This window comes from Cygnus olor, chromosome 5, assembly GCF_009769625.2.
Source record: "Cygnus olor isolate bCygOlo1 chromosome 5, bCygOlo1.pri.v2, whole genome shotgun sequence".
Classification (NCBI taxonomy): domain Eukaryota; kingdom Metazoa; phylum Chordata; class Aves; order Anseriformes; family Anatidae; genus Cygnus; species Cygnus olor.
Window position 1 is genome coordinate 47,655,887 of NC_049173.1, and position 10,817 is coordinate 47,666,703.

The 10,817-nt window shown below is 37.5% G+C and overlaps 1 protein-coding gene across 1 annotated transcript in view; it reads left to right on the forward strand.

The window, feature by feature from the left end:
* Positions 1-5,727, forward strand: part of TPCN2 (two pore segment channel 2) — a 28,350-nt gene extending 22,623 nt beyond the window's left edge. Inside the window, exons 20-25 of the mRNA XM_040557792.1 lie at positions 1,127-1,200; positions 1,555-1,645; positions 1,770-1,852; positions 3,022-3,103; positions 4,670-4,755; positions 5,473-5,727. Of these exons, the coding sequence (XP_040413726.1) occupies positions 1,127-1,200; positions 1,555-1,645; positions 1,770-1,852; positions 3,022-3,103; positions 4,670-4,755; positions 5,473-5,551 (495 nt within the window). The 3' untranslated portion in view covers positions 5,552-5,727. The remainder of the gene's footprint in view (positions 1-1,126; positions 1,201-1,554; positions 1,646-1,769; positions 1,853-3,021; positions 3,104-4,669; positions 4,756-5,472) is intronic.
* The last annotated feature ends 5,090 nt before the right edge of the window (positions 5,728-10,817 follow it).

A 10,817-nucleotide genomic window follows, 5' to 3' on the forward strand; every position in this document is an offset into this window, starting at 1 on the left:
GTCCTTTGGGCCGGGAGTGTCAACTGTAGTTTTGCACCAATTGTGAGACAACTCTGCAACAGTGTTTGCCACTTCCATTAATTTAACTTGCTTTTACTTAAGGCTGAGTAGAAGCTGTCACTGAGCCTTCTACCATAGTCAAGTCCAACTCCGTTACCTGCTGATGCAAAAGATCTTTCCGAATTTTAGCCTTGAACATATGCTGATAAAGTAATACAGCTTGTTAGCTAATACGTTAGGCAGTACATCAGTTTAGAGGTAATATCTTTATCATAGAATAAAATCGACTTTATTGCAAGGGCAGATGCCCCATCTCCTGGCAGGTTGTGGAACAGCAGCTTCAACTTACTCCAGTAGCATTTAAAATGCTGGGATTCACAGATCAGAGCAGTCTCTAACTTTCTTCCCAGACCTTCTTCTTGGGGCTGTCTTCTAGCAAAATACAGAAAAGTGACTAATGACACTTCAGTTTCATCAAACACTCATCTTGTCTCAGGCTGTCCTAGAACAAATGGTTCCGTACTCAGAGGAGTATAGATTATTTCTAGAACAAGCTTTTTAGGTCATTTTGCAAATTTTAATAGTAGGTAACTGCAGAAGGCTGCGAAAGCTTTCTTTTAAAAAGAGGTTTGTGTTTTCCTAACAAGTAAAAGACTGCAGTTCCAAAATCATTTTATTATGAAACCTTGGCGTTTAGATTAATATAACATTTTAGAAGAAGTTGCTGATGTAATACTGGCTTATTTTTGTCCTTACGTTAGGTTTTGTAAAAGCTGATTTTCAATGAATCTAACAGAAAGCTCCCCAAATACTTAGATTATTCCTTTTATTTATAGTTACTGTTTTTCTTTTGTTTTGTTTTGTTTTCTGACAGATCATAAATTAAATTGTTGCAATGCATTTTAACAAAGGAAAGTTAAATAGAATATTAAAAAGAGCAAGCAATTAAAAAAAAAAAAAAAAAGCCCAAGCGTATTGAAGTTAAAATACTTCTTAATGTCTGGACATTGATCATGACCAGAATCTTTTACTTGTGGTACTACGGTGAATGCCATGTTTAATTGCATTGTTTGCCTATTTAGTGACAGAAATATTCAAAACTAATACTTAAATATATTCCTTCCAGGTGGTTTTCTATGCATTTGCTATAACTGGCATAATGCTATTTAAAGGTGCTGTGGTCCCTATGGGAAATGTCAGGTAAGCATCACTATTCAGAAAGTAGTACTGTGATTTTCAAAGGCATCTGCAACTCTGTACCTCTGGGCTGTTTGTGTTTGTTTTTTCTTCTTGCTCTTGAAGCTGCCCTTAATTTAATTTTCAATCACACAGACTTTTTTCATCTGCTACTCTTTCAGGTTTTTTCTTGGTGTATTGGAATTGCCAGTGTGCTTATCTATAGCTCAAAATTTTAACCTGCTGTAGGTTTAATACTTTAATGATTTCCTGTGTTTTCTGTGCACATGAGACACTTAACATTAATCACAGGAATCTTGTTTTTTTGAGGTAAAGTATGTAGAAAGCTATGCTCATATCAGACCAATTCTCTTGTAGCGTTGTCAATACAACATATAATAATGGCACTCTGCAGTGTGGGACCTATGAACAGCTGGAATACTGGCCAAACAACTTTGATGACTTTGCTGTGAGTCTGATCATAGATGGAATCCTGACCTCTTTGCCTCCATGCCTGTCCCTTTCCCTCATTTTCTGAGGCTTTTTAGCATGTGAAGTAGCAACTCAATTTCTGTTTTACTCGTGTTATTCAGGCAGCAGTGGTGACCCTCTGGGATGTGATGGTAGTGAACAACTGGCAAGTCTTTCTGGAAGCGTTCTCAAGATACTCAAGTCCGTAAGTAGCAGTAATAATACCAATATGGAGCCATGTAAATCTAGCTTATAAAGTAAATGAACAAGAATTATACACATATTACAATTCCTAGAAGCTAATAAGAGGCATGCAGCTAACCTTTCTTTTCTTTCTAAATACCGTTTCTTTTCTTTCTAAATAGCATTTAGAAGGTATTGGAAACTGGTTTGGTAGCCGTCTTGCTCCAAAAAAGTGTGAATTGCTTAAGTGAATTTTAAGCTGGTTTGCAACATGGATTAGGTAGGTGGGTGGGTCTCACTGTAGAGCCAGTCTCACAGAAGAGATGTAAGTGAATCACTGTCAGATGTTCTGGGTTGCTTCTGTATTTTCCCTGGGGGTAAATAATGTTCAGTATACTTAGAACCTTGGGCATATCTTTCATTTGCATTGCATTATTTTATGGGAATGTTTGAATTAACTGGATAGGTTCTGAGTTAAGCTGTTTCACTGATCCTTGGCTGGTGAAATCTTAATGCAGTAGACCTGGGAAATTTGCTGTTTGATTTCTGTGGAGTCCTGATTTCATGATTTCCGCATCTTGAATCTAGCAGTTTGAATCAAACAGAAGGGAAGTGGTTCTTCAACCAGCATGTAGTTAAGGTGTGGAATTCTTCAACAAGCTGTTGTCTGTGATAAATGTTTAATGTGGTCTGGTGAAGACTGGACAAGTTGTGAAAGAAATCCTTTGGGATATGCAATGAATGAAAGCTACCTCTAGCTCAAGAAATCTGAACTGCAAATGATTGGAGATGGGGAGAGCTCTGAAGGGAGTAGCCTTGTAGATATCTAGTCATGTTCTTGCACATTTTCCATGTGCTTCCACTTTTGACCACTCAGAGGATACTAGCCTAGATGAATCTTCTTCTGTGATCCAGAACAACTTCTCCTAGGCTATTTTTCTGTCCCTTCAGGGTTTGTTTAGGTATCTTAAGTGGGTGGAGAAAATCAATTTGGAGAAATCTGTTTGCTTTTAACTTAAAGAAAGGCTGAGATTATTACGTTTTATTAGTAGTAGTTTAAAATCTCTTTTTACATTAGGAAAGTAATAGTATTACCTTTCAAGGAAAAATGCAATTTCACGTCTTCAGTCACTTTCAGGCTGAGGTTATTTGCTGCCTACTTTACTTATTGTCTGTTAATCTGATCTGCAGGTGGGCAAAGATCTATTTTGTAGCCTGGTGGTTGATCTCATCTGTCATCTGGGTTAATCTCTTCGTAGCTTTACTTCTAGAGGTAAGAAAGTGTGTTTATTTGGTGTTGGATCCTGACAACAGGTTCTGGTCTGTACGGGAAACAGAAAGAACCCAGGAAACTTTCTGGGAAATGCAGGTTGGTTTTGCATGTTTGCTTAATCTTCTTCCCTATCTCCTTCATTCAGATGTTGAGGAAGCATTTTCTTTTTCCCAGACAATTGTGTTTTTTTTTTTAACTTTGTCACAAATCTGGTTGCATTTCACTGGGTGTGTACGTTTTTTGTTATAGCTAACTCACCGCAAAGATGTGTTATGATATTTTTAAATATTATAGAAATGCTTCTCTTGTACTTTAATATTATTAGTACTTTAGCATTTAACTTCCAAGCTGCAAATATTTTTTGCATTTGATTTGTCAGCAAATGAAACTATTTAAGCTTTACATTTTTGTTTTATTTGGTGGTCCTGTGTCTCTTCCCACCTCCCAGTTTGGATTATTACCCAGTTCCACACTAGAACACTGGAACTGATTACTTGTTTTGGAGAGATCGTTGTCTATAGCTTTTTAAAGAAGTCATGGAAATGTAGGTACCTAGCTAATGCCATGAACATGTAGTTTTGTTGGTCTCTTGTGTATCTGTACTTCTCTGAAAGTTTGTCTTTTGAGCTTTTTGATGGTGAAGGCAACAAAGGAACATTAATCACAGCCATCTAATCCTTGTTAATCATATAAGCCTTGCATAAGTAATGGAAGAAATTGAACATCTTTAGAGGGCACTTCACCCCATCTTAAAACCAATGATAATTTCTCTTTTGGAGATGTGGTGGATGTTGTGGTTTTTGTTGTTGCTTTTTGGTTGCATAGAGAACTAAAATATATTGCTTTATGCGGAATGGTAAACAGATCAATTTAGGTGAGATAAGTCTCATGCGAAGCCTCTATCTTACCCCTGGGCACGCTAGGAAAGACTTCCAGTTCTGACAGGAGGCCAGTCCTGTGAAGTTTTCTGTACGGTTACTTCTGAAGGGCTCTGGACAGAGTTTGCTGTAAGAGCGAAGTTTTAGCAAACTGGAGCCAGAGAGAAGGATATTACTAGGATATCACTGTTTTTCTGTCTTTTTTTCTCTTTTTCCCCTAAGCTGTCTGTCTGCTCGTAGGTATTGATTCATACAATTAAAAGTGGATGGGGAGGATGAAAAAACCAGAAGCTGAGTTTTGTGACTCCTGGACTAAGAATATGTTTATATTGTGTTTTGTTTTTTTTTGGCTTTTTTTTTAGAGGAAAAACTTTAAAGCAGGTGAACTCCTGTGGGTAGTTCACACAGTTATCCTGGGGAGGCAGTCCTTGCTAGGCGGAGAAGGCAGCAGGGTTATTTTTAGTTCTACTGTTCTTTCAGTGTGATGAGGAAGTTATTCCATTCCTGAACAACAAATTCGAAGTGACCCACAGTCAATAAATATGCTGATGACTAAGTGAATTACTGCTCTGGCACTGTTTAAGGCAGTCCCTCTCCCCACCTCCCAGTGTATTGATCTGACATAACCTCTTTACTGATGTAATTAGAAGTAGCCTTTAATTTTTCTTTCTGTCTCTTTGTGTTCTAGAACTTTATCCACAAGTGGACCCGTCGCTGTCATCGGGAGTCTCTCTCAGATATTGAATACCAGAGGACAGTTGAACTAATGTTCAGGTGAGTTAAACTAGGCTCGATAATCTACTTAGCATGGTTTTTGTTTGTTCATCTCTTAGCATGCTGGTTGCAAGAGGGTAAAATGCTTGTCTCTTATTTCCTCTGTCAGAAGCAAACTGTTTCATCTGTTACCTTGGAGAAACTCAGCATGTGCTTTGGTTAGGCTTCCTTTAAGCTGACTTGTTATCCTTAACCTTTATATGCTTCCTGCCAATAGCATCATGGGTGAAGAGGTGTCGGAAGTGTGTGTGGAGGGGGCTGTGCTGAGAGGTAGAAAAAAAAGGGAAGATGAGGAAAGCGATGCAAATTCTTGGCTTATTATGAAATTGTGGGTGGCGAGTTGATAGCTGATGATCAAGCACACGTAGGACTTCTGGTGCACATTGGATATTCAATAGTAGCATTGGGAACATGTTCTCATTGGGAGATCTTTCAGGAAAACAAATTTACTGACCTTCAGTTGTATTGTACTGTGTGCAGGAAATTGTTTCCCTGCTCCTTATGGGAAAACAGCTGCTGGTTTCCATGACACATCTGCAAAGGATGGATCACTTGCAAGTAGATGCATCTTTAGGGAGCATCAACTTTATTGTAATTTTAATTCCTCATTTCAAGAATGAAATGAGCACATGCTGCATCTCAATGTGTGCATTGCAAAAACAAATGCTGAGAACTTCCCTTTGCTGTCCCTAACAACTCATGCTTTTTTCTTTGTAGAGATGTTTTGGAAGAACCTACAGAGGAAGAGCTGATGGAAAAACTACACCAGCATCCACACCTGCACTTATGTAGGTGACTGGTGGGAAGGACTGATTTATTTAGACCTCTGTTTTCTTGAGGTTGTCAGCTGGAAGAAACTGGATGGATTTTCTGTGAGGTGCTGTTAGGAGAGGCTTGCAGGACAGTATGTAAGGTTTGCTTGGTAATTCTTTGCAGAAAGAATTTTTTTTATTGTTGGTTAGTATCTTTTTTTTTAAAAAAAGATATTTGAATCTTTGCTATTTTGACTTGGTTTTAAGTTGCAATTTTAGAGGAATATTGCAGCTATTATTTTATAAACTGTTAGTACCTGAAAATTTTATTTTCTTTTTAAGATGGTGAAGTGTTAAAATGACAGTGCACTTTAAAACATGAACTTTGTAACCACTAAGCCTGCTACTTTGAAAAGCACAAGAAAATGGAGCTGCCTTTTATGGTAGAGGATTGTGAGGAGGGCTGTGCCCTGCAATTCAGGAATGGATTATGCAAGGCCAGAACAAAATCCTTCACCTTTCCATAGAGAGACTGAAACGCTATTTTTCTGAAATGTGACACAAACCTATCTTGCTAAATTTACAGGAGTTAATCACTTCAGAACACAAATTCACTTTATATAATCACAGGGAGTGTTTACTTCAAACCTCTTTCTTTGTTTTTGATCTAGGGCTCATACTAGTTGCACCATGCTGGTAACTTTGAGCATTTGTGGTTTTCAATGTGATAAAACCCAGCTCTACTTTAGAGTAGATATTCTCTCATGTTGCTTTTTAGTGAACTCTTCCTTTAACTTCCTTCCAAGCCCTGTTCTACATTGTATCACGTTCCGTGAAAAAACTGAGGGGAATGAACTTTGGCCAGAAGGTAGCCTCACAATCACTGCAAGTCTCCCACTTAAAGGGAGGGCAAAAAAAAAAAGGCTGAATGGGATAATCAAAGCTCTCAGCAGTTCAGTTTTTTGAGTCTAGGGGATTGAAAGTGCTCAGCCAGTGTTGCAATATCATGTTCTTTTATGGCTTTGTGGCCACATGCTATATACCTGAGTGGTACTTTTTGTGTAAATAACTTTATCAACAAATCTAAATTTGAGAAATAACAGTAAGTTATATCTGCATGCTTTTCATTAGCCCTTAGTATTCCTTTAAAAAAGGTGTTTGTTTGAATCTTTGTCACGTAACTAGGAAATCACTATGAAGAACATATTCAATTCCAACTAAAATTACTATATGTGAAAATGAAACTACCCTTTGGGGCACTGAATTTTCACTGAGACACTTGTCACTAAAATAGACATTGCCGTGGTTCTCCGCACTGACAAAGGCGTGGGGAAGGTAAATGACAACATAGCTCTTTATAAATTTATGAATTACCTGGTCTTTTTTAGGTAACAAAACATTTTAGGAAAGTGCCAAGCTCCATCCTATTTACTTTTTCCCTCTCTTGCTTTCCCTCTCTTGTTTTGTTATTAGTCTTTTCTTAGTTTCCTCTCCCTAATGCAGGAAACAATCTGGGATAAAGGTGCAGTTGAGCTCAAAAGCATATTTCTGCATTGTTGTCTCACCGTTTAGAAGGTATGTGGTGGTTCTTGTGTTTCTTTATCTGCTACTAATTTTCCTTGTGCTTTGGAACAAAATACATGTAGTTTGCATATGTGTAGCACAAATCTGAACTGAGTGCTGAGACACTCAGCCATCTTTCTATACTTCTGTAATCTTGTATCTGTAGCCATGCTCTTGTTTTGTGTTCACTCTCTTCTCTCTGATTTGTAATTCACTCAGTAACCCAGTTGCACGGGTTTCAGTGGCATTACCATGTTTATTTTCTGCCATGAGCTTAGAACACACATCATAGCAAGTAGACAAAAGTATCAGCACACTTCTATATTATTTCAGGATAGTTTCTGCATCTTTTAGCTTCATTTAATCATAAAACAACAATTTATTGGCACTGTTAATGGAATTCAAATACTCTGTTTACCTTTTCACTCTTCTTTTTTTTTTTGTCTTCCACTTTTCTAAGTACTTTGAAAAGCCACTTTGCCTTGTCAGAAAGTAAGTAGGTGGCCAGTTCCTGACTGTCTGCAAACTTTTTTTTTTTCTTTTTTCTGTCTCTTAAGCTTTTTCTTTGACCATTACATTTTACATTCCAATGCAGTCTACCAAAGCAACATGACTTGGTATGGGTTTATCAAAAACATCATAACTGTCTCCACTATGCAGTTTTCACATCTGGACAAAAGGGAATAGTCTTAGTCTTGTTCTTGTTTCACTTGTGTGTAATAGATGGGAAGTATAACTAGAAGTTAATATAAAACTGTGGTATCTAAAGGCAGTTGTACTGGAAGATGTAAATAACTGCAAGTCTTGCACAAAAATTGTATAAATAATGAAAGTGAATGTATGTAACTGGGTAAAATTTGAGGTTTGTATTATTAAAAAACAAGTTTCTTCTTAAAATATGAAAATAATTGAGGTGTTCTAGTAATTCCTGTGTTGGTTTTTATTATTTTATTTTTTTTTTCCTCACCTCTCTCTGCTACTGATTTATCTTGTGTTCGGTACCTATTATCATTTTTAGTTGAAGGTTGGGCTTGTGAAAGAGATTACATGCAGGTGGGACACAACTGCTTGATTTCAAAATGCAGAACCTAAAATACGCTGCTCAGTTATCTCCACTTCTAGAGGCATGTGGTGTCATCTGTAGGTACCTGAGATGCTTAGTTTTTAAGATGAAACTTCTTTGGAACCGAGTGAGGGTGTTGGGGAGTTTGGTTTCCATACGCATTTTAGTCTTTGATGCATCCACAAACTGGATTTATTCTTTCGAATTGGGTTCTGTTTTTTTTAAGAACAAGAAAAAAAATCAATTCTCAGTCAAGCTAAAGGCTTTCTTAAGTTTGCTAATGTCTCTGGCAATGGCTTAGGTGAAACATGTGAGAGCCAAAGCAAATAGAAGGTGATCTTGCCTTATTAAATTGTGCTCAGATTTTGCTAGCTTCTGAAGGAGGGCTTTAATCAACAGACTGTTGGCTAATTTGAGATTCCTTAGATGTTATTTTTCTTCCTCATCTGCTATGAATTTGTATTACTTTACTAGAGATTTAGGAGTGGAGGGAGAGAGGAGAGAAAATTCAAGTGTTCTAAATTCTTTCAGTAGAAACATGAAAACAGTGATCAACCTCACAAGCACACTTAACTATGATGAAATTTTAAAAGCTCATCTCAATCAGACCTGTAAATTAGGGCAGCCAGAGTGATTTTAGTAACTGTGTAGAAGTTGCAGACAAAGGAAAAGATACCCTCCTGTGTTTCAAGGGATTGTGTGAGTAGCGTATGTGATGTGTGCTTTCTTGGCCTCTTTATTGCATTATTCTTGTACATCTCTTATCAAATTTTAGGGAATGTTGCTTTTTCATCTCTCCAACATCTTTAAGCTGCAGAAAAATATAGGGACGTAGCAAGCTATCAGGAAACTGATGGGGAATATTGATTAATTATCTCTGAAATGTAAGGGAAAGGTATCTTGTAGCTTGTTAGATGGTTTCTTTTCACCTGTCAGTATGCCGTGAGCAGTAGCAGCTGTACTTAGTGTTACCATGACTTCTGCTATTGCTTAACATTCCTTTAGTGAGATGAAGTCATTTCAGTTTTCCATATGTCTTGACTTTTTATTAAAATAAAAATAGGTGTCTGCTTTTTTTTTTTAATACAGGTGTTGATTTTTCTTTCCATAGACTTCTGTCTAAATAAAAGCCCTTCCAAATGAGGGGAGTTTTACACAGGTCAAATGGTTTTGACTTAATTTGCAGTCTTTTAAATGTTTGGAGACATTTATTATGTGAACTTTGGGTAGAAATAAGGTGGAGGGGGGATAAAACTTGGGTTCTGTTTCAGCTCTAAACACTATATAAGATATAGTTCAAAATGGCCGTGATAACCTAGAGGAAATGACCAAAAACTATTGCTATAAAATTTAATAAAGATAGGCTATTACATTTTAGAAGTACAAAACGTAGAAGTACCAAAAGGGGACCAAGTGGTATTGGAGGACAAATCTTAATGGTTTTAGATATATTACAGACTAAACAGCATCTGAAAGAGATCAAAAGAAAATTACTTCGGTATTCCAGTTTGAACTGCCATTCCAGTTTTGGGCCCCACACTTTAAAATGAACAGGATGGAGGAGCCATTTGCTACAGGACAGTAACAACAGAGGTTATGAGAGATTTGGAAGCTGTGTGTTGGGAAGAATTTTGAAGGAAATGGTTTGCTCAGGAAAATGAGGTAGGCAGATTGTTTTTAAACAGCATTTAAGTACATAAATGTTTTGAGAGGGACGATTGTTTATGTTGTGAAATGTCTCTGTACTGATTGTAGGACAAGTCATAATTCAGATTTCATCAGAAAGAGTTCCTAGATAAGAGGAGATGCTTCCTAACTCTGAGCACTGAAATCTCCCCTTCAGTGGAGGGCCTTGCAGGAAATGGTTTGTCAGTCACCTGCTACAGCTTTGTCTGGATGTTTGTGAACCTGCCCCAGCTTGGTGATGCTTCAGCTGGTCCCTGAGATCCTGTCCCGCCTACCTCTCAGTGATTTCACTGGAAAGAATTCCCATGGCTGTAACAAACCCTGCTTTTGTTGTTTAGAGCATGTGCTGTTGGTTCTAGCTAATGGCTTACAAATGTTTGCAGCATACAAGTATTTTACAAGTAGGGATAGCAAAAAATAGGCACCTTCAGCCTCCTGCTGTCAAGCAGTAAGATGAAATTTAGTTGTATGTGGTATGTCACTGATGTTCAACTTAGCTTCCCTCAGTCACCCCATCATCTCCCCATAACAGTGCAGTTTTCCCCACTTTTTTCCCTTTAATCTTGTTTCTATATCTCTCACCTCTTTGGACAAGAGGAAGAACGTGATGTCCTTCTAACAGTTCATGCATTTGCTTATTGGCAAGCCAAGCAGATGAGATGACTGTTCGTCTTTCCTGTGGTTGGAACACTTAATTTAGGCACTTTGCTCTCCTTGCTACCAGTTGTCACAAAATGCATGAGACTTTTTTTTTAACACATTTGGTCTTTTGTCAAATACAGTTTGGTGAATGAGTTAAAAAAATTATCGGGGGACTGATGCTCTGTGTGATTCTTACAGTGAAGCAGCTAGCAAATCTTACAAAAAGTAAAGCTGGATTGTTGGGAATTATGTTAATTTAAATTGGCATGATGTTTCACTGGATCCAGGGTGACTTGGGATCAGAATACTTTCATTGAGAATTGAGCGTTTAGTCTCCACTGGGGTGAAAAAGAGTG